Consider the following 24,515-nt stretch of genomic DNA (forward strand, 5'->3'; position numbering starts at 1 on the left):
CCCAACTCTTAAGTCACCAAACAATATCCCCCAAGTAGCCTGACAAAATGCAGTTAAAACACCAAAGACTGGTCTGAAAATATTGTGTCAAAGAGAAAAGATGGTCTGAGCAGGAAACTGTGCACAGCATCACTTCCAGTTGTTAGCATCTGAGATTTCATACAAACTGGATGAATCATTATGCTTTCCTTCCATCTGGAAATTCATCTTAACTAAATGATATAGCAGCAAATGGTCCAGATCAGAAGCAACTGTGCATTGCTCAGTAAGGTCTAGGATCAAGTCAGAGGTTCCCAGGTTCCTATTTTGGCTTGATATGAACGAAACAAGGGGTTTGATATTCAAATAACAACTCATCAGTTACACTGATCAAGGAATTTACAGAAACTTAATACACACATCAGCAATAGAAGGATGCATCTGTGGAGACTGTGACTCAAGATCTTTAACAAGAGCTTAAACAATAGGTGCATTATCTATGGCTCAAAAGTTTTCCAAGTGAGGAGCCAGTACATCAGCATGAAGTTGTGGCTAGGTCTCGGTGAAGGATTTTAGGTACTTTTAATCAACTTGTCTAGGGTTGACATGATACACCTTTGGAGCAAGTGGGTCTCAAATCTAAGCTTTGAAAAGCAGCAAGGGACCAATGAAAGAATTCACATTGGTTTTGTACAGCTGGAGTCACAAAATTCATCATTCTGGATTCCTTTGGTCTGATTCAATGGTATATACTGGTGGTTCCTGTAAATTACTTCCTTATTTTTTAAGTAAATATAGATACACTGTGACACAATGCATTAGTTGGCTAAAATAAACATTTGGTTACTTGGCTTGACAAAGTGATGAGATATAAAAGCGAGTTTACAACTTTAATGAATTATTGGTTTAGGTAGAGTGAGATAGATAATTCTGTGAATCACACTTTAGCAGAAATATAAAAGTCATAGAAAGGGTGCAGAAGATGTTTATCTTAATGAGGAAGGGAGAATTGAATTTTTTTTTAAAATAAAGTCAAGATCAGGCAGCATTTATAAAGAGGAAAAGTGTTAAGGACCTTTCATTAATATTCTGTTCTCTTCACAGCTGCTACCTGACCTATTTCCAGAATCTGCAATATTTTATACGAGGGAAATTCAGTTATGTGCTCAGGTTAGAAAAGTTGAGATCAGTCTTCTTTCAACAGAAGGGGTTAACAGATGACTTAACAATGATTTAAGTTGATGAGATGTCTTGATGGATAACTATTCCCACTGATGAGTGGATTAAAAATTAGAGGTAACAGATTTTATAACACTGACAAAAAGTTCCAATTGGGGGATTTTTTTGCTGCATATCTAACAACATCTTTTACAGAGCCCTCAGTAACCCATAATATATTTTAACTTCTACACTTCAGAATCCTTGAACCCTAATGCATAGGAGGAGGCCATTCAGTCTGTTGCTCCCCTGATGGCTCTCAATGAGCAGTTCTATTTGTAACCTTGCTGGTTTCTCATCTTCATATACCTGTTCAATTCTTCTTTAGAAGTTATTTATGAAATCAGCTCCCAGCAGTTTCTTCAGATTCCAAATACTGGTAAAACTCTGATCCTACTTTTCTTGCCTTTGAAAGAACATTGCTTTCTAAACTTTATCCTGATAGCATATCAAGTTTTAATTGGAAAACATCTTTATTTACTGCTAAGCTGTAGTACTGAAATCTATGGTTTCATTAACACAATACAATAACAGGATAGATGCTTCATTTGTGGAAACGGTAGTGCAATTTTATAAATTCAGGAACTTTTCTAACTGGGCTTTACATTGTAGTTGTGTTCAGTTGTTATTTAACCTATCAATTTTAATTGTGTCTACATTGACAATCACTATCACAGAAGTAAAACTTTACTTTTTCCATAGCGATGGCCTTTGAAAGAATTGACAGAGAAATGGAACAAGTAGTTAAAAATGGCAAGTGACACTGGTTTCCCACATCCAAGTCTGTGGCAAGAAATCCGTGTGGAAACTCAGGGTAGAGTATATAAAGTTGATATAAAGGACCTCTTTTAAAACATAATATATATTATGTATAAATGGAGAAAATCAAAGTTGTGTTGCAGAGAATGAAATTAGTTGTATTTTTGTTTATATAACTCTAAGGAAAAAAAGTGGAACTGCATGGTGTTCACTTATTGGTTACACAACAACAAGTATCCTCTAGAGAAGCTGGACTCAATACTTCTGAGACCAGCTGGTGAGTTTGGATTGAAACAAAACTGCTCAGCAACAGCTTTTGGATTTGTTTTGAGTTGCAGTTTATCACAACTGAAAAAAAGACGGCAGTTGCATTCAGAACTGCAAAAGCCTGAAAGCCAAACCATTTCTCTCTTTCTCTCTCCCCCAAGAGAGAAAGAAAACCAGCACTAAAAGATCCTAAAGAAGAGTAACTTCTAACGCAAGCAAAACCCAGATCCATCACTATGAAAATTCTAAGATTTCTTGGTTAATGTCTATAGTCCTATAACCAGTTTAATTAATTATACACAATATCGAGCAGCACTTGTCAAACCATTTTCCAAGACTATTTTGATGGTAATGTGCTTTTGAGACATGCGTTTCTCCTGCAGAAATGTTGCCACAGTGGTGATAGGAAGTCTGCTTCAGACAGACAGTTGGTAAACAGCTTTAAATTATGCCTGGGTGTTCTTTTTTAAAACATTAGACAGAAGAAGCATGAATAGGCAAGGTCAGGGCTCACACAGATCCAGGAAGGCTTATTGGTTTGCTTTCAGTTAGTGAAAAGGTTTCTGCCAGCTGCTGAGCTAAAAGCTTGAGCTCCTGGCTGCTACAGTGTAATCTTAGAGGAGAAGTTTCCTCCTAAAAATGCGAAGGGGCAGATTTTTTTTCTCTGCTGGACTGGAGAGAGGCAGCACGTGAGAACCAGAGCTGTTTTGCTGAATTGCATTTGCCAAAGGGTGTTTGTGGGATGCTGCCTATATTGGAACAGTTGATGATTAGTGGTTAAGTAATACATTATCTTGTTAAGTTTTTCAATAGAGTTAAGGTTGTAGTTAAAATGCAAAAAAAGGATAAGTCTTAAGTGTATTTTGATTAAAGCCTAATGGGGGACCAATTGAATCACATCTGGAACATAGCACCTTATGCTTGCCGTTAAATAAATAACAGTTAGTGTCTAGGCTATCTCCTTACAATGATTTGGGGGAGTGGTGGAAGGTCTGGTCTGGTCCAGAACACTACCCCACTTTCACGCTCAGGAATTAGCACAAACCCCAAACACCAAACAAAAGAGCAGTAAAACATCATAGTGACATTCACATGTTAAGATCACTGAATATATTCAAGAAACTGACAAATTTTTAGATCTTCAGAGTATCAAGGGGAATGGAAAGAAAACAGGAATAATGTGTTTGAGTTAGAGAATCATCCATGATCATATTAAGTGGCGGAGCAGGCTCAGAAAGCCAGGTGGCCTACCTAGTTCCGAGCAGCAGCTCCTAGTTCCTATGTTCTATGTTATAGGTCAATACATAATACAACACAAAACAACTGTATTAAATATGAAAGGCTGAATGCAAGATATTAGTGAACAAACTAGCACCAGTCATTAAATCCACATCCATTGCTTCTGTGCTAACAAGCTGCTCTGGAAATGTTTGTTTTTTTTAAAAAGACATAACTGCATCATAGCATGCCTAATCAGAGCTGCTACAGCCAAATATCCACAGCTGGGACAATAATAGGGAATAATGTGATTTTATTTCTCCTGACACCATTCACTATTTCTGCACCAACATCAGGATTGTAGCTGACAGCTTGGGAATCTGGATAAATAACACTAACACAATGAGATTGACATCCTCAGGTGTTGTCAGGTGAAGTGGATACCATAAACGTCACCCAATTGTTCTTATGAGATATTGGCCAATCTTCCTGAACGCAGACTGTACTCATACTTCAATGAAACAACTCGTGGGTTGAAATCCATAAATAATTTGCAAATCGGCACGTGACACAATTCACATCATGTCTGAACTTTGTATCCCCTCTTGTCCATAAATTATGAATTATGCTCAACAACTTCCCTCCATTTATTCCAGGTCATTAGGGACAGCTTTCGAACTGTAGCTATAGAGGCTGCTGTAGTGCAGTGCTAGTGTCCCAGCTTCTTGGTCAGAAGGCCTGGTTTCAAGTCTCACATGCTCCAGAGTTATCATATCTGAACAAGTTGGTTAAAAATGAAGGCTGTTACCTCTCAGGTGAGCTCACTAACATTCTAATCCCCTTTGTCTGAGTGGCTCCATCATGCATTTTAGTGTGGATTCAAAACATTTGTGAACTTTTAGCATAAAAGCAACATTTCAACATAACTCAAATCCAAATCCCTTTTATCTGAAGTGGTTAAAAATTCAAACTGCAACAGCAAGCAATTAACCCAATGCCAAACTTGAAGCAGTGCATTCTGAACAGCATTGCACTACACACTGTTAAATAAAAATATTTATTAAAAAAAATAAAGATACATTACCACAATTTAAAAAAAAGTCAGGAGTAAAAATATCTTGCAGTTATCTGCACAATTCTATGGCTCTATAAAGCACAATCCAGTTGCCACCAAATCCTCTCCTAACCACTGTCCTTCCTTTCATACCTCAGAAAATGTTGCTGTAGCTCTTAAATTCTGACGAAAGAGGATCTGGGGAAGAGGTTCCTGTGGTACAGTGGCAGTGTCCACACCTCCGGGCCAGGAGAACTGGGATCAAGTCCCACCTGCTCCAGAGGTGTGTCATAATATTTCTGAACAGGTTAAGAAGAAAATGAGAGATTCTGGGTCGAATGCCACAGCAAGATTTTAACTAACAATTAGGATTAATACTCCAGAGTAAGTGCTGCATTGTTGACAATGAGATAATGAACCATGAAATCTGTTTGACCACTCCACTGAATCATACAGAGATCCCCTGACTGTTGTTCTTTTGTCACCGTTGCTTACAATAGCCACAAAAATGATTCCATAGTGGATGTCACTGGTGCAGAATGTCTGTTCCAAGGCCTAAGAAAGTACTAGACTTTAGTTTTGAAGTGCAAAATGATATTTTGATGTGGTAAGTGATAATATAAACAATTTCATGACAAGTGGACTATTCTTACAACTAAATACACAAACATTTCAGAAGTGCACAGTTATGAATTCAGTTAATTCTTTTGAGCATCACCTTATAGTCTAGAATGTGAACATATGCTGGTTTAATTTGTTTCTTAATATTTTCAGTGTTTTAGAAAGACATAAAATTAACAAGCTGAGGGATGACAATACCTCCTTTTTTCTGAATAACTTGCATCTCTGCCCTCAGAGGCAGATTCCTCGCTTGGACACAATTACATCAGCACCATTCAAAATTCATGCCTGCCATCCCAGTATAATCTTTTTACAATGAATGTTTACAAAGCGTTTAGGTATCAGAGCATCGCAATCAAAGTGTGTACAATCTTCAACAAATGCTGACATTTACATTCCATTGAAGGTTATTCAATGTCAAGGAGGGAGAATGGTTTCCATTGGGCTGGCAGGAATCTGCTCACCCAGCACTTATTGGGACTGAAATCACCTTTATTTCAATGCAAATAGCTAACTGTGGAAGCAGTTTAATATTTGATTCTGTGAGAAATGACATCAGATTTAAGAGATAACTGGAGATTTAGAAGATGACATTACGTTTTCAGAAAATAGTAATCCATTAAAGAACACAACAAAAAGAAAGAAAAAAAAAGACAGCAGATTCTGGAAATCTAAAACAAAAACACACATTCCTGGAGAAACTCGGCAGGTCTGGCAACATATGTGAAGAGAAAGCCAAGTTAATGTTTAAACCCAGAAGGTTAACTCAGGTCGCTCTTCACAGATGCTGCCAAACCTACTGAGTTTCTCTTGCAATTTGTTTTCGCAACCAAAGAAGTTCATTATACCCTAGCCTACAATACTACTGTTAACTAAACTGTCACATTGGATTGCTTCATTAGATATGGTCAAAAATTAAACATCCTGAGGTACTATGTATCTATTTTGGTACAAAGCAGTTCCAAAAATCAGAGAGTGCAGGGGGAGCGCAGGCATGTGGGATGGGGGGGGAAGCGAGAGCACGAGAGCACGAGAGCGAGAGCATACCACAAGGGTGGGCGAGGGTGCGAGTGAGAGAAATTGATTTAACCATCAGGGTGAAGGGATCAAGAGCTTAAGTCAACTGATTGATTTATGTAAAAAAGGGACACACCTATTCACCTAGTGGCCTTTTCTATTTGGAAAATTTACAATTTAAACACAGTTAAGAAATTCTTCAGTAGTGGCAATCTTTTCTTGAATTGGCGTAGACTAATCACAATCCAAAACAATAATTAATTACAACAGTAATCCAATTCAGAATACATCTGGAAACCAAGTGAACACTGACCCAACAAAACATTGTACTAAATTATTAACCGTGAATTTTGCTCTCCATTGCGAAATCAAGGACCAGAAAGAGAGGGCTACCAATGTAAAAGTTACACTAGCATCATGGCTTACTGGTTTCTCATTTATTCATCGAATAACAGCAAACAGGTTCCTCCCAGCTGCCCTTCTTGGTCAAGGAACTCAGGAATGACCAGCATTTGAAGGAAAAAGCAACTCATAACACAGTCACTCGCTCCTAATGAGAACGTCAAGATCCACATCTCTGAGGCTCCCATCAAAAGGTGCCATATGTGCAGCGATGGGAAGAGCAGGAAGAAAACACGAAAAGGAATTAAAAAAGTAACAAAGCACAAATGTCAGTTCTACTAGTTATTGGGTGCTTTACAAGACTATAAATAAATCTTGTAACCGAGAAAAACAGGCATCAAGTTTAAAGATTTGTGTATTGCATATCAAGGCTAACAGTACATCAAGATATTATTTCTTCATACCAGAGTCTCAAGCCGTATAGCCTGAGAAGGGTTAGCTTTACAAAGTAAGAAGCCTTGTACTGAGGTTAGTGTGATTGACACACCAATATTAAGGATGCAATATATAACAAGTTAAAACATTTCTGATAAGCTGTTTGTAGCTAAAGTGCATTAATAAAACACTTGGCCTATCAGCCTGTACATGTGTCATTTTTGTTGAGGAGGTCTTGTCCATACAATGGCTGAAACCCAAAACCTTGCACTGCTCCCCGATTGGACGAAAATACTTCTATTTGCTACACTTCAAAATGGTGGAGCTAAGTTTCAGATTGGAGCTCTCATTCTGTGATTTGATTCTACAAAGGGATAAGCTACTTAAAATAAAATAAACTATTTTGCAAGATGTTGGTTCTTGCTGCAGTGCAACACAGAGGCAATAACCAAAGTGATCATTCTTTATTAATTGGTGAATGTTAGTATTCCATTCAAGTAAGAGAAGGTAGCTCAGCTAAGCCTGATTCTTTCCAATTTCAACGCCACATTTTTCAGCAGTCATCATTGCACAGTGTTGTGCAGCAGGAACTGCAGTCCAGATTCTCAAGTAGCTAACAGTACTACTCCACTGCTGTCAGTCTAACTGGAATTAGCTAATTCATGGAAATCGGGAATGAAATCAGCCATATTTACCACCACATGATCCCTTGCCAATTATGCAAGGAGAATATCTAACCTTATGTTTTCATCAACCCTGGAGATGGAGCTTTGTCTGCTGTCATTTAACTGGGATTAGGGCCTGATCTTCTAGAAAAGGAGGGTTCAGCAAGCTGTATAACAACACAACCGTCCCAAAATTAGGTTAAAAAAAACCAACAGGACAATATTGCCAACTATCACAAATGAAATAGACTGTTTAATTGGTTCAGCATGAATTTTCTATTTGAGAGAGCAGACAAGTTAATTCTGCCAAGCCCCAAATAGCTCTGTGATGACCTTTCTAGGAAACTAAAACTTTGGCCAGTTGACCTTCCCAATTTTTCAATCAAAATACATTCACTTCTTGCCTAGATATATAGGTGAGGTTGGCAACTGATCATGTGGGAACTCAACATATTTCTAAATTGGTCATTTCCCTAGGCTTTTGTTTTGAAAACTGATAACAAAATGGACATTCTGCAATATATTGTAGCTTTGTTTGGTGCTAATAATTCACAAAATAGCAGTCAAAAAAACTTGTGCTCAACCCAATCTTACCTTTAACGGAGTATATACACTATCCAGCTTGCAGTCTTTAATGACACATTTTAAATTAAAAATAAAAGACAATGACAAAGAAAAGTACTGTGCCCCAGCCCCATTATGTAGTTGGTGATTTGTAAAGTGGCTAAAAATGTTCTTCCTTCAAGGAAACAGTTGTAGTTCAAACTTTGGTGCCCACTCCAGCGCAGTATTGACCACTGCATAGGCTGCTGCCCCCAAGGCCACAGTCAGCCCCATCACTGCCAGTTTTATCAACCTCCTGGTCCCCGTTATTGCCACAATCGTTCTTGCTCTTGGTTCTTGTTGGAGCCGTTCTCTGAACCTCCTCCGGAGTACTGCATCAGGACGCTGCTGGGCTGACACCAGTTCAAAATCCTTGAAAGTTGAGACAGCGGTGCTGTGGGTAGAAAGGCAAAATGTTTCAATTAGGTAATTCATGAGTGGGAAAAATAAATTCTCAAACCAACACTTAACCAAGGCAACAAAATCAACATTTAATATTGAAGGTCAGAGGTTTAATTCTTGGTTTGTGCTGCATTAATGAATTACAGGTAGACCCAGTTAAGTGGTGCAGAAAGGAAAACACCCAAATTTCCTGGCCTTGATGTTGTCCAGTAGCTGTGTTGGAAATGCATGGAGCCAAGTCAATTGATTACAATTAGTCATGGTCAAGGAGTTTACTAAATGAACACAATCAGTTTCTGAAGGATAAACAACACTTGTGGAACTATGTCTTAGCAAGTCAAAACTTTCAGGGAAGAGGAGAAAATGAACAAATAAAAAAACCTCACTCAATCTACACATTTCTGCAAAATAATTATGTTACTCCTTTCATTGTACATGTCCTGCTAGGCTAGATAATGCCACTTGCTGAGCATATTTAGAACAAGGCCATAATTTGAAGTGACTTCAATGGAAATCCATTTAAATAACAAATTATAGCAACTGCTTGAAGATAATGAAGCTTAAAATGTTAAATCTTTGAAGATTATACATTTTTAAGTGAAGATCCATCATTTTGCAGAATTTATAAAGACTCTAGTTAAGAATTCAACTCCTGGATTAAATTCAGCTTAAAGTCACATTTCTATTTCATTCTGAAGAATAGCCCTTGGATTTATATGCATTTGACATGTGAGTGTTAAAATGACTTATTCAGTATAGATAACATACACCAAGCTGTGCCATTTAAAGAGACCACTAGAACTATTCAAGAACCAGAGGGACCAATTTAAAGCAAGAAACAAAAGAAGCAATGGTGACATGGGTGAAAGCTTTTTCTCCTTAACACGATTAGGATCTGAATGCTCTGTCTCCAAGTGTGGAGATGGCAGTCCCAAGCATGGTGTTCAAAGAAATTTGGATAATTATGAAGCAAAAAGAAAAAAATGGAGATTGAGATTATGAGGAAAACACAGGACAGTGGGACTAGGTCAGTTGCTCTTCTAGAGAACTGGCATGGACATGCTGGGCCAAATGATCCATTCACTGGAAACATTCTATAATTAGTTCTTTTGTAGTGTAGAATTTGGAGTATTGCTGAAAAAAAAACAGATTTTGTGAAAGCTTTTTATCTTACACTCAGCTTGATGAAACTACAATACAGGACTGCTTTCATGCCAAACAGTGGAAACAGCATGCAACAGACAGGGTCAAGAAATCCCATAACCAAATATCGCTATCTACAAGGATGGGGGAGCCCAGCACATCAGTGCAAAAAGACAAGGCTGAAACATTTGCAAACAACTGCAGCCAGAACTTGATGATACAACTCAGCGTCTTCCTGAGGCCCCCAATATCAGAGATACAGTACCAACCTTCAGCCAATTTGATTCATTTTACATGGTATTATGAAATAGCAAACTATTGGATTCAACACTCAAAAATTATGCAGCATAGTGAAAATTCAAACTTGAAGGCTCCAAATCATCAGAAAAATTAAGATGGGATGACCAATCGGAAAAGGTTTTCCCTATGCAACGCAGAACTCTGAAAGGAGTTACTCTTCCAAATCAGAGGCTGCTTCTTCCGAGCCAAGGTGTACATCTCTCAAATTTACTGAAATGTTGTTTATTTTCAAGCACATGGGGAAGGAGGTTCATAAAGTCACAGTACAGAAGGACACCCATGTTGTTTGTGCCAGTTCTTTAAATAGCTATCCGATTAGTTTGCTGCTAAACTCTTTCCCCATTGTTCTGCAATGGTTTTCCTTTTCAAGTATTCAACAAATTCTCATTTGAATGTTCTCCACCAACTTTCCAGATAACAACTCACTGAAAAAAATTAATTATCTCCCCCCCAACTCCTTCGACACTTACATATAATCAATTTTATCTGAGTACTGATCCTTCTGCTAGCAGGAGTTTCTCCCATGCACTCATCAAATCCCAAAATATTAAGTATTATGTTCTTAACAGGTTAAGGCAGAATTTAAGAATCATGCTCTAACTTGTCCTATGTTAAAAATAACAGAAACCTACAGTAAGTCAATTAGTTCTGAGTTCATTTGCCAGTTATTGAGATCATGGCTGACTTGGGAGTCTACTAATTATACCAGACTTTATCTTATATCCCTCAGCAACTTTGGGCAACAAAAATCCATCAATCTCAGGTACAGAATTATCAATTGATCTAGCCCTACAGTCAAATTTTCTTGAGTCCACATGACAGTAAAATCTAAATCTAAAATTTGATAACCTGCATGCTTCCTCATTTCATTTCTGAAATGTCTGGCTCTAAATTTGTAGACAATGTCCTACCAGGGGTAATAGTTTCAGCCAGACAACCCAATGTGCTCTCTATTATCTTGACAATTTTGATAAGTCATCTCAAACCTCTAAATTTCAGAGAATACAGTAATTTGTGTAACCACTCTCGTAATTTATGTAGGCTTATCATCCATTAAAGACTCCGAATAGCTATTTTATTTTGTACGATTGTGCAAACTGTTATTCCTTTGCGATACAGTGGGAAATGTTGGAAGGATTAGCAGGCTGATTACCAACCCGTTGAACTACATTATGAATCCTCCTTCCATGGATAACAAATCCTGGAAAGGGACTATACCCTAGAACTTTTGGCTCAGAGGAAGAGACATTGCCTTCTGTAGAGCTAAAGCATAATTTCTACCTAACCTTGCATTCCCATCCTCTAGGTCTAAAGGCCAACATGTCATTAGATGATTTGATTAAAATGCCACTTAACTGGCACAGAAATAATGATTCACGCACCTGGAGTCCCATGGTCCCTTTGTCCTTGCGTTTCACCATTTAAAAATTACAATTCTTTTCTATCCTTTTTAGGTTGTGGAATTCCATTTGCTTTGTTCATTCACTTAATCTATTAGTACCCCCTATAATTTTATGCTTCCATCTGCACTATTTACAACATTGCTTATTGTTGTACAATTGGCAAATTTCAATATCAGTCAAGTTGTTGTTAATTATGGTAAGGCCCAAAACAGATTCTTGCAAAACATTCCAAATCACATCCCATTAATTAGAGACTGCCCATCAACCCAACTTTTGCCTATCACCACAAACCCAAGTTGTTAACTGCAATATAATTTGCCAATTTTATCTGCTCTGATCTCTCCACTTAACTGAGGTCCCTCATACTGGTACAATTTCAGTAGGAGTTGCATAGGAGATTAACCAAACTTAATTATCAGAATGCATAGAGAAAGCCACTCTGCTTAACTGTGTTTCTTTTTAAACCCCCAATAAGTAGTTGCCTAACAAAGACTAAATTTGCAACAAGAGGGGCAGGCATTGTACCAGAAAAAAAAAGTAAGAGTATTTTATATAAAGGTTGTGCTTTAATCCAATTTGGCCTCCTTTCTACTTTTTTGTGATACAACATCAAAAAGAGTATCTGACCTGAAAAATGGTTCACTAATTGAAAATAAAGCTTACCTTTAGCTTTCCCTTTCTCTGTTTGCCGTTACAATGTAAACACAGTTGCCTTTTCTGCCTGTCACTTAATTCGGTCACATAAAGCACCAGGTAAATGGAAAAGCACTTCCTGTTCAGATTATAGCCCATGGCTCCTCACTTTAGCTTTGGAGATTGGATCCGGATAGCAAAGCTAAGGTTGTGATCTAAACTGTGCCACCAGAACGGTAGATGCATGGAGTTAGGGAGCCCAATTGTTGTATCCAGTCTGCTAGCAGCCCTATTACACCACAGATAGATTTTCCTTTCGGATAAAGATATATCTGATGGAAAGGCTCTGTCTCTGCTAGCTTATCTGATGTGTGCAATATTATTTACTGGGGAATTTAGGACCATGCTACACTGGGGTGCTTTCTACCTCTGAACATAACCTGCAAGGAAAAGAAGATATCAATAAAAGCTGTTGTAGAGTTTCGTCATAGTGCCATTCCTCTATATTAAAATAAATTGGTACAATATTCTAACAAAAGTTGCAGATCCCTTTGCACAAATCTGAACTATTTCATCAGTCAGTGGAATTTATCAATTATACTGTCTCAGTTGCCTCCATAACAAATTACATAATCAATCAGTTTATTACACTAAATTAAGCCAGTGGCATCTTAAATATTTGTGTTCCGTAGTTTAGGATTAAGGGAAGTTACTGCTAGCTTCTTGGATTGATAAAGATGCCACATTGACATTTAAAACTTCTGTCAGTCAGCATTATACATTTTGGACAAGTAGGAGAACAAAACTAAAAAAAAATGCTTTCCAAACAGCATCAGAAGGTATTAAAATACTACGGTTAGAATACAGAGATTATAAGAAAAGGGTGGAGTTTCCACTGATGCACAACTAGCAACTGGCACTCAATTCCCCAAAATGGTTCAATTTGTGGTCTCAGACATGAATAGAATAGCAGAGTAGGCTCACAATGGGCTATACTGTCTACTCTTGCTCTAATTCTAATGTTGTCGTTGAAGGGTATGTTTTAATCACTTGAACTGAAAATAGGATTAATGAAACTAGTACCTTAACAGCAACATAAGGAAGAACTGTGGACATGCAAACTTTCCCTGATTGGGCAGTGTTGTATGTCATACTGGATTATCTTTGACAATGGGAGGAAGTAGGAGAGAATAAATTATGTTGTTGGGTAAGACTAAGTTTAACCGCTGAATTGAAAGGTGCTACAATATTTAGTTTCTACCTCTGAAGCACATGGTAACTGAAGATTGTAACCTTACTCAACTGCAGGAGCTGCACAAAAATGCTGGTCCACACATGACAAAATTGAAAAAGGAAACCTAACCCAGTGATATAGGATCTGTGAATACTGAATTCCTTTTCTCCTTGATCCGAAAATACCAAAGTTGAATAATCATCTGCTGGAATAATTTAAAACATTGCATTTTTCTGAATTTTCACTAAATAAATTTGCCTTCTGCACAAGATAAACGCCAAAATACAGAGAACTTGTAGTACTGAGTGTGCTGAATATACTAATGAAGACAACTGCAGCATTATTGTTTGTTCTGATGATTGCTATTTTGAGTTTGGGAATGTACACTTAATCCTTTTCAATCTACACTACAGTATCATCTGACAAATACATAATAGGTTACACTTAACTTTCAGATCAGCACCATAATCTTATTCAAAATAAGTCATGATTGTCTAATATTCTGTGTACTATAATTTTACATCAGGAGAGATGTTTCAATAAATTATTTGAATCCGTAACCAGAGGAAAAGGGACAGCTGCATTGACTATCTCAAGACGTACAGACACTCGTATCACACATCAACAAGGGACAGTCAGAACAGAAAGAACTCTAGGTGCAACAGTCACTCATTACACTAGAAGCTTATCTTAAGGAGAGTGGAGAATAAGTTAACTACAATCTAATTCACTCAATACATGTCTCACAACAGAAAGTTTGAAACAGAATGACTGATTTATAAACATTCCAAGCTGAACGGATTCACTAGAGGTCAAAACATATAAAATTCTATTTAAGCCTCATGTGGTGCAGTGGACACAGGACTGCACTAGTAGCATACAGAGCACACCAATCTTTATAAAGGCTACTAGGAATCATTTTGCAAATCAGTAGGTGAAAGAGAAGATAAAACTACACAGCGATGTTAATCTCTTTTATACTTCCCTGACCACTACCTTAAGCATGTTTTAATTTGCCAAATGGCATTTCAAAGAGCAGGCATCTGTGTATTAATACACCAATTTGGAATTGTCAGTTAGGTTCAGAGAGTTATACATGTATCCTGGAGGCTACATAAATGAATACACAGGGCCCTGGTTCTTTGCAAACAGAAAGAGCATGTACATGCACTAGCCCATTTCAACTCAACAAAATAAGTGACAGCCATTCTGGGGACAGCTGTTTGGAGGAAGGGTCACCGGACTCGAGACGTTAACTGATTTTTCTTTTCTTCAGAGATGCTGATAGGCCTGCTGAGCTTTTTCAGCAACTTCTGTTTTTGTTCCCGATTTACAGCATCCGCAGTTCTTTCAGTTTTTTTTTAAAAAAAGTGATAGCCATTTGCTGGTTCATTTCTCACGGCAATGCCATGATCAGAGTCACACTGCTCATTTTAAAATTTAAACAAAGCCTGGCAGTTAACAGGCAAACAGCATTAATAGGTATATTCTCCATTGGCAAAACCTCAACCAATAAAGCCAACCAATCAGCACTCTCGTCTCACTATAAATGCTAATTTTCCCCTTGAATAGGTATTCTTGTAAATTGGCCTGACGGAGAGTGCAAGATGAAAAACAATGACAACATGTATTTATCAGCAATATTACACAACTGTAGAAATATTTCCTAATCTTAGTTCCAAAGTGTATGGCTCTAGTTTTTAGCCTAGGCTTTAGTCCATAACTCCAACTTGCAGGAAGAGTTTCTCCCAGCCTGCCCAACCTTTGAATAATTTCAATACTTCAATCATATCATCTTTTAGCTTTCTAACTTCCAGGGTAAAAAAAATCCTCAATATTTTGGACAAATTGGACTGGAAGGTCTGTTTCCGTGCTGTATGACTATCAGACATTTGGATAGGTACACGTATAGGAAAGGTTTAGCAGGATATGGACCAAATGCAGGTAAGCGAGACTAGTTTAGTTTGGGAAACCTGGTCGGCGTGGACAAACTGGACCGAAGGGTCTGTTTCCGTGTTGTATGACACCATGACTATTTCCTCACAGCTTAATCCTTGGGATCCAGATATCCTTCTAGTAAGTGTATCCTCCACTGTCTCAAAAGGCCTATATATCTTTCCTAAAGTGTGCTGCCCAGAACTCCAAACGTTACATGACTTCTGCTAAAACTTTTCCTTAATTTAGCCTACTCAACTCCTTTTGGGATTTAGACATCATCATTTTCACTTTCAAAAATACATTGAGACAGGAACACAGGTTTACGAAAGTAAATGGTTGATAGAATGGAGCTTAAACTTTGCTAAAAGATGACGAGAAATTGAAGCTTCTCATCTTGCACTCATCAAAACTAGGATGCAAGGAACAGATTTGAATTAATAAAATAGCTTTTTATACAGAATTAAAAGTGGACACTGATTGGTTGGGCCATCATTGGCATGGAAATAGTACAAGAACAGATGCCCATCAATCTTAATTCTCAGACCAGGTAGGTATATACAATGACTAGTCAGGGTATTGCCGTGGGGATGGTCTGTCTCCACGACTCCTTTATTTTGAAAGGAGTGGAATCTACATACCAGAGATAGCATACTGATGCTGGAGTCAGAGATAACACAGTGTAGAGCTGGAAGAGCACAGCAGGCCAGAAAAGGTCCCGATCCGAAACGTCAACTTTCCTGCTCCGCTCCTCCAGCTCCACACTGTTATTTCTGAATCTACACACCAATTCCTTTTGCCTACACAAAACAAGTTGTGTCTTTATATATCCAGCTTCTATCATGATCAGCCGAAATAGCTCAGTTGGGAGAGCGTTAGACTGAAGATCTAAAGGTCCCTGGTTCAATCCCGGGTTTCGGCATAATACGAGCTCGCTGATTGGGTCAGCCTTTGTTAGAGGGCGGCATGGTGGCTCAGTGGTTAGCACTGCAGCCTCACAGGTTCGATTCCAGCCTCGGGCGACTGTCTGTGTGGAGTTTGCACGCTCTCCCCGTGTCTGCGTGGGTTTCCTCCAGGTGCTCCGGTTTCCTCCCACGGTCCAAAGATGTGCCGACTAGGTGGATCGGCTATGCTAAATTGCCCGTAGTGTTCAGGGGTGTGTGGGTTATAGGGGGATGGGTCTGGGTGGGATGCTGCAAGGTTCGGTGTGGACTTGTTGGGCCGAAGGTCCTGTTTCCACACTGTAGGGATTCTATGATTCTATGATCACACTGCAAGCCCGCCTTTAAAAGTGATTCTGCTACTGGAAGCCATTCATTAAATAATCTGACTGTGCTAACAGTTACACTGGAGATCACTGGTTGAACTTGGAGTGTGGAGTATGATTGGGAGAGAAATCTACATATATACAGGGCCCTTGTACAAAAAAAAAAAGTGCCTTTTCTTTTCTTTATGCATTCACGGGATGAGGGCATCACTGGCTAGGTAGCATTTATTGTCCATCCCTAATTGCCCAGAGGGCGCTTAAGATCAACTGCATTGCTGTGGGTCTGGAGTCACATGTAGGCCAGACCAGGTAAGGACAGCAGTTTCCTTCCCTAAGGGACATTAGTGAACCAGATGGATTTTTCCAACAATCGACAATGGATTCATGGTCATCATTAGACTCTTAATTCCAGATATTTGTTGAATTCAAATTCTACCATTTGCCATGGCAGGTAAAGGCAGTGAGTCACCAAGAGTCCTCAATTACATAATTCCTCTCAGCTATCCAGATTCCATTACACCCTCACATGACTCACTGAACAAGACTCAAGAACACTTTTTCTAAAAGAACAAAATCTTTCGATACTATTGGAAACAGTGTTATTCCAATTGTGTGGCATACAAAGTCAAACCAGCATTTCTTAGGTAGGACAGCAAAATTTCATACAGACTAATACACTAGTAGGTCTGCAGTTCATTAAAAGTACATTTTAAAATGAAACTCTACATGAAGCCAGAATGAAGTACAGGAAGGAAACTGGTAAATTAAAAGAATCATAACTGCTTTAGGGTTTTGCAATCCTTTGGAACCAGTTAGAAGTGTGAACTTCAAGTATGGCCTACCTCTCTTTCTGGGCAACCTCCCTGGAAAGCTCAGATGGAGGAAACTGGACAAAAAGGTCTCCAGCACGGCTTATTAGGGTCTCATATGGCAAATCCTGTGGGATCTGGGAAAGCAGATGGTGAACAGCAGCCATGTCACATTCACTCTCCAGGACCTCATTTCCCCGGTACAGCACAATCTATAAACAAAGGGAAACAAATCCGAATGAGGGCAATAGAATCTCGTATGTAATGGAATCTAAATAGATCAGTTTAATGGTGGAAACTACAATGCTTTCTGTCATCGGGTAAATGGAATGGAAGGCAGAAGTGGGGTCTGGGACAGACACTTTAAAAGCACACCGAAAACAGACAATTCACCTACCACGGCAGCAAAATAAATAGGCATTAGTGGATGACATGCCAGGAAGAAGTCATATAACCGAACCACATGCCGGAAGTCTGAAAGCACGTGACCAAACCAAGTTATGAGCCAACTCAAAGCGAAGATAGTACCAACGTCCGCTCTACGAATGCAAAGGAGCAGGGGAAAAAAAAAATCAATACAAGTACACAATATTTAGAGATGCTCATTGCCAATATACGATAGTTAATGATGAACTAGCCACTTCAATCATGTTGCATTACATAGGTATTGGTAGCATCTTGCTGCAGGCAGAATTGGCTGCCATGTTTCCCCTCATAAGTTACTATACTGTAAAATAAAAACGTTACATTTCAAAGTTGCAAAAAAGAACTAAGTAGTCCTTCAACCTCAGGAAAGCCTGAATGAGAATCTCTACACATTTAGACTTTTGTTATGGGGGATTATTAGTCTTTTTTTTGCCCAGAAGGGAAGATATAACATTGTCAAGGTACAAAAGTGAAAAGCAACGAAATTACATCAGGGCTTCCAAGCCTCTGGTTCAATAAACATTGTTTCTACATTTTAATTTTTAGTAATTTTTCATTAGTTGAGTAGTCTAGTAAACTAGATGTTCAATATTGGGTCTACTGGTGGGGTGTTTTCCAACCAGCGGAATCCCAGTTCAAATCCTCTCAACTTAAAGCCTTTAAATTTCTTGAACAATGAGCCCTTTGCACATGGGCTGCAGTCTGGATGGGCACCTGGACCATTAGGGAGCTTTGTTCAATCGAATGGTCTTGATTGTATATTCCTGGTTTAGGAACAGAAACTGAGTCAAAGGCAAAGTGTTATAAACAGAGATTGCCAAACCCTACAGAAACAAGAGATTTTGGGTTTCTGAAAATTACTGATTTGCTAGGAAATAAAAAAGTGCAGGATTTTCTCTAGAGAAACATATTTTGAACCACGACAGAGAAGTAGTGAACCAATAATTCCATTCTCACCTTTGCATGAAGTCATGTACTTCTGGATTTACTTTCTCTATTATTGGCATAAGGTAATTTAAAATGTGTTTTGTGTTGTCCATTGTTGGGTCCATAAAATCCCTACAAGTAGTTAAAAAAAAAAGTAATTTTTTGAACATACAGCATGGATAAAGTATAAGATGGTAAAAATGTTTGCTTGAATATAACATTACTATACTAGATTTCAATGAAGACAATATGAAGAATAAATCATTTTTCAGGAGGTATAAATGGTTGTAAATCTAAAAATCAATAGATTAAGGTTATTAATATATATGGCAACACATCCTGGAGAGTTTTGAATTGAATATGGACACACAAATAAATGATAAAACAAAAAAAAAAAAAAAAAAATCAATTAACATTTCAGGCCTGGTGACCCTTCCTCAGAACTGCTGAGCTTTTCCAGCAACTTCTATTTTTGTTCCCGATTCACAGCATCCACAGTTCTTTCAGTTTTTATGATAAAGCAAAGAACTCACCTGAATGCCCTCTACCCCATCTCAACCACACAGGCAGTGTTCTTGAAACATGCATCTTCCTACAACGTATTCATTAAGTGTATAGACCATATTCAATTTCAGGATTCAAATAAATATTATAAACATGTTTTAATAGGTGTAATGTGAATTCTCGGAGTACATTCTATTGACTGTACATAACAATTTGGAATATAGTAGAAATTAGCTGGTAATTTGGAGTTCCTACATTTGAATCGTACATAAAAAAGGCACATTAATAAGGGAGTAAAGGAAATAATTTTATTTTATATTTAATAATGAATACAAATGTACATTTCAGGCTTAACAGGCAGATAGGGCACTTGCAATCATAATTTCAGTGCACTCTACACAACATGCTTGCAAAGTACATCATACCATGAAGTGAATATATCCGGAGTTTCAGCTCAGACTGCACAAATTTGCTACTCATGCCACGTTTCCTAGCTAATATGACCAATTGATTTAGGTTTTAGAAGGTTTTCTTGGAAACTATTGCATGCAGTTCTGGGTGCCACATAGAAAAGATGTGAACACATTGGAGACAGGGCAGAAGTGATCTACAAGAATGGTTCCAGCGATGAGGACTGATTGAAGAAGTTGGGATGGCTGTCTTTGGAGGGAAGACAGCCAACAGGTGGTCTGATACAGGCTTTCAAAATCTTGAGCATACTTGTTAGAGTGAATAAAAAACTTATTCATAAAATGAACAAGAATGAGACGGTATGGATTTAAAGTGATCTGCAATAAAATCTTTTCGACAGTGATTAGTTAGGGTATGGAATGCACTGCCTGGAAGTGTTGTGGAGGCAGGTTCAATGGAGGCATTGAACAGTTATTTGAGTAGAAATAACGTGCAAGAATATAGGGAAAAGTAGGAGACTGACACTAGGAATGATGCTCATTTGAAGAACCAATGCAAATACAATGGGCCAATCGCCTCCTTCTGTGCCATAACACTTGCATTCATTAAAATGAACAGCTGTGCATACATGCAGACCAAAATGTAGGGCCTCCAAACCACCAGCCAATTTATACTATATTTCAAACTGCTATGCACAGTCAATAAAATGTACCGCGGGTTCAGATTGTGATGCAGTTTTGAAACAATTTACCTGTAATTAAGAGGTTTTTATCTGCATCTGAATGTTGTGTTCACTGCTCAAATATCAACAATGCCTGAAGCACTGCAGACATACCTGACCTAGATATCAAACTCCAGAAGAATATCACGATCCCAAACTTCCAAAAGGATCCTGCTTATTACTGTCCTACTCCACCTCCCTTCAAGAAGGTCAAAGACTAAATGATCATCGGGTTACTGAAGAAATAGGCAAGAGCCAGTAGAATTTCTTCATGAACGGTATGGCAAGACAGCAAAATTCACCACAAAATATTTGATGCTATCCAAAGTACGGATACTCAATATCTGACCAAACAACACCATCAACAATTGAGGCTAAAACAGTATCAACAGTACAAGTTAATCTCTCTGCAATGCAATCATGATTCCAATCATAGTTAACATCAGCACATGTCCACATATCAAAACCCCAGGCAACATTGTTTTTTAAAAAACAACTTTGGAACCAAGTCAAAAGGTATTCCCAGCTGAATAATGAAAATAGTGATTCAGTGTAATGAAAGAAACCACAAAAGAAAGCTAACTACATGGCAGCCACTGATGTTCCAGACATACAGGGTCAACGTTTATCCAAGTGCTTAGTCCGGGTTCTCAGGTTAAAGACATCGTACAAGGCCAACTTTTCTTTTTGTTAATGGTAGAGACTGCACACAGCCTCCCTCTCTCTCCCCTCAACTCTTCAATTAATTCCCACTTTTGCCACAAGACTACGCTACCATTCAAATACAATAAATGATCTGATCACATTTCAATTTGTCTTCCAAACCAATACACTTCGATACTTGAACAAGGGAATCGATTTCTGTCTTACAAATATTCAATTACTTTGTCTCCTCCATTCTCGAGGAAAAAAAAAAGAGTTCCATAGACTCAAAATCTCCAGTTAAAAATGGGAAGTGCCTTATGTTTAAGCCGTGTCCCCCAGTACTAGTGTCTCTAGACAAGGAGAAAGATCCTTTCAGCATCTACCCGGTCAAGTCTCCTCAGGATCTTCTATTCTTCAATATGATCACCTCTCATTCTTTTAAAACCCCAAAGAATAAAGGCTCAACCTGTCCAATCTTTGTTCATAGGATAACCCCCTCACCCAGGAAACAGTTGAATTGCTTCTAATGCTTTTGTATACTTTCTTAAAGTTAGGAAACCAAAATTGTACGCAATACTCCAGATGTGGTCTCATCAATACCCTAAAGAATGAGAATTAAAAAACCCTACTTTCATATTCCATTCCTCTTGCAATAAACAACATACCATTTCCCATCCTAATCACTTACTCGACCTCCATACTTTTTTGTTTGGATTCATGTACCAGGAAAACTGGATTCTTCTATATTGAAGTTCTGAAGTGTTTACCCCAGTTGAAGAATAAGTGGTCTTCTATTTTTCTTTCCAAAGTAAATAGGGTCACATTTTCCCCACACTAGACTCCATTTGCCAGGTTTTTGCCCAATTAGTTAACTTGTCTGTGTGCCTTTGCAGACCAATGAACTCTTCACAACATACATTTGGTTTCACCCCTTTCAAGACAGTGAGATAAACTATACATAATTGAGGCCCTAACATTGTACGCTATGGCACTCCACTTGTCACATCTTACTGACCCAAATACGACCCATTCATGCTTATTTGCTGTTTCTTGCTGGTTAACCAATTCTCTGTCCATTCTAATGTTACCCAATACCATGAACAATTATTTTGTAAAAGAAACCTTTGATGTGCCTACCCCAGCTCAGAGCCTCCCTCTCCCAGACCTGCAAAGGACCTCTCCTGTTTTTTATTCTACGTAGGATCCACAACCTGAACTCCCAATTCTACTCAGCTTTATTGGACACTAAAAACCGTAAGTACAGTAAACTTACAGGTGCCTACCACCCAAAACGGGCTTCCTCCACCCCCCAAATCCCCAGCCGTACCCAGGACCTTCCCCACAATGGGTCCGCCGCCATTGGCCATGAGGCCACAATCGGAGAACCCACAGATGACGTCACATCCGCCACCGCCGGGTTCCCCACTTCCGGGACAGCAAGCACCATCGCTGCCGTTGCCACCGACACTGAAGTCGCGACCACCCTCACCGCTACTGCCGCCGCCGACCCCGCTCCTCCTACCTCCGACGCCGATCCGCCCATCACCGATGCGGACGCAACTCCACCCACCGCCGGCGCAACTCCGCCCACCGCCGACACCGGCACAACTCCGCCCACCGCCGACACAGCTCCGCCCACAGCCGACGCCGACACAGCTCCGCCCACCACCTCCACAGCCAGCAGCTCCAGAGGAGACAGCAGCACCCAGCCCTGCCGAGTCTTCACCATCCCCCCAGACCTACCCCTTACTGAGGACGAACGGTCAGTCCTCAGTAAAGGGCTCACCTTTGTCCCCCTCCACCCACAGATCAACGAATACCGCTCACGCTTGGACATAGAGCAGTTTTTCCGCCGCCTCCGCCTCCACGCTTACTTCTTTAACCGTGAACCTAACCCTCCCTCTACTGACCCCTTCTCCCGCTTCCAACACACCTCCTCCTCCTGGACACCACCCCAAGGCCTCCTACCCTCCCTCGACCTCTTCATCTCCAACTGCCGTCGAGACATCAATCGCCTCAACCTCTCCACCCCTCTCATCCACTCCAACCTCTCCCTCGCAGAACGTGCAGCCCTCCGCTCCCTCCGCTCCAATCCCAACCTCACCATAAAACCTGCGGACAAGGGAGGTGCAGTTGTAGTATGGCGCACTGACCTCTACATCGCCGAGGCCGGACGCCAACTCTCCGACACCTCCTCCTACCGCCCCCTTGATCAAGACCCCACCCCTGAGCACCAAACCATCATCTCCCAAACCATCCACAACCTCATCACCTCAGGTGACCTCCCACCCACGGCCTCCAACCTCATCGTTCCCCAACCTCGCACTGCCCGCTTCTATCTCCTTCCCAAAATCCACAAACCTGAATGCCCTGGTTGACCCATTGTCTCCGCCTGCTCCTGCCCCACCGAACTGATCTCCAACTATCTCGACTCCATTTTCTCCCCCTTGGTCCAGGAACTCCCTACCTATGTCCGTGACACCACCCACGCCCTCCACCTCCTCCAGAACTTCCAATTCCCCGGTCCCCAACACCTCATCTTTACCATGGACGTCCAGTCCCTCTACACCTGCATTCCCCATGCAGATGGCCTTAAGGCCCTCCGCTTCTTCCTGTCCCGCAGGCCCGACCAGTCCCCCTCCACTGACACCCTCATCCGCTTAGCCGAACTCGTCCTCACACTCAACAACTTCTCTTTCAATTCCTCCCACTTCCTACAGACAAAGGGGGTAGCCATGGGTACCCGCATGGGCCCAAGCTACGCCTGCCTCTTTGTAGGTTACGTGGAACAATCCCTCTTCCGTACCTACACCGGCCCTAAACCCCACCTCTTCCTCCGTTACATTGATGACTGTATCGGCGCCGCCTCGTGCTCCCACGAGGAGCTCGAACAGTTCATACACTTCACTAACACCTTCCACCCCAACCTTAAGTTTACCTGGACCATCTCTAACACCTCTCTCCCCTTCCTGGACCTCTCTGTCTCCATATCGGGCAACCACCTAGAAACCGATATTCATTTCAAGCCCACCGACTCCCACAGCTACCTAGAATACTCCTCCTCCCACCCACCTTCCTGCAAAAATGCTATCCCCTATTCCCAATTCCTTCGCCTCCGCCGCATCTGCTCCCAGGATGAGGCATTCCACTCCCGTACATCTCAGTTGTCCTCGTTTTTCAAGGACCGTAACTTCCCCTCCTCGGTGGTCGAGAACGCCCTCAACCGTGTCTCCCACATCTCCCGCACCTCATCCCTCACACCCCGTCCACGCAATAAGAACCAAAAAAGAATCCCCCTCGTCCTCACGTACCACCCCACCAACCTCCGGATCCAACGCATCATCCTCCGACACTTCCGCCATCTGCAATCCGACCCCACCACCAAAGACATCTTTCCCTCCCCACCCTTATCTGCTTTCCGGAGGGACAACTCTCTCCGTGACTCCCTTGTCCGCTCCACACTCCCCTCCAGCTCCACCACACCCGGCACTTTTCCCTGCAACCGCAGGAAGTGCTACACCTGCCCCCATACCTCCTCCCTCACCCCCATCCCAGGCCCCAAGAAGACTTTCCACAT

The 24,515-nt window shown here is 40.2% G+C and overlaps 1 protein-coding gene and 1 non-coding gene across 2 annotated transcripts in view; one reads left to right on the forward strand and one right to left on the reverse strand.

Annotated features, from left to right (window-relative positions):
• Positions 1 to 4,479: 4,479 nt before the first annotated feature.
• Positions 4,480 to 24,515, reverse strand: part of tbc1d20 (TBC1 domain family, member 20) — a 32,875-nt gene continuing 12,839 nt past the window's right edge. The window contains exons 6-9 of the mRNA XM_048608526.1: positions 18,688 to 18,789; positions 17,702 to 17,843; positions 17,338 to 17,516; positions 4,480 to 8,572 (exon numbers count right to left, since the gene is read on the reverse strand). Coding sequence (XP_048464483.1) covers positions 8,317 to 8,572; positions 17,338 to 17,516; positions 17,702 to 17,843; positions 18,688 to 18,789 — 679 coding nt within the window. The 3' untranslated portion in view covers positions 4,480 to 8,316. The remainder of the gene's footprint in view (positions 8,573 to 17,337; positions 17,517 to 17,701; positions 17,844 to 18,687; positions 18,790 to 24,515) is intronic.
• On the forward strand, positions 16,078 to 16,150 carry trnaf-gaa. Its single transcript has one exon. It is a non-coding gene; the product is annotated as a tRNA-Phe (tRNA).

This window comes from Rhincodon typus, chromosome 19, assembly GCF_021869965.1.
Source record: "Rhincodon typus isolate 14 chromosome 19, sRhiTyp1.1, whole genome shotgun sequence".
Taxonomy (NCBI): domain Eukaryota; kingdom Metazoa; phylum Chordata; class Chondrichthyes; order Orectolobiformes; family Rhincodontidae; genus Rhincodon; species Rhincodon typus.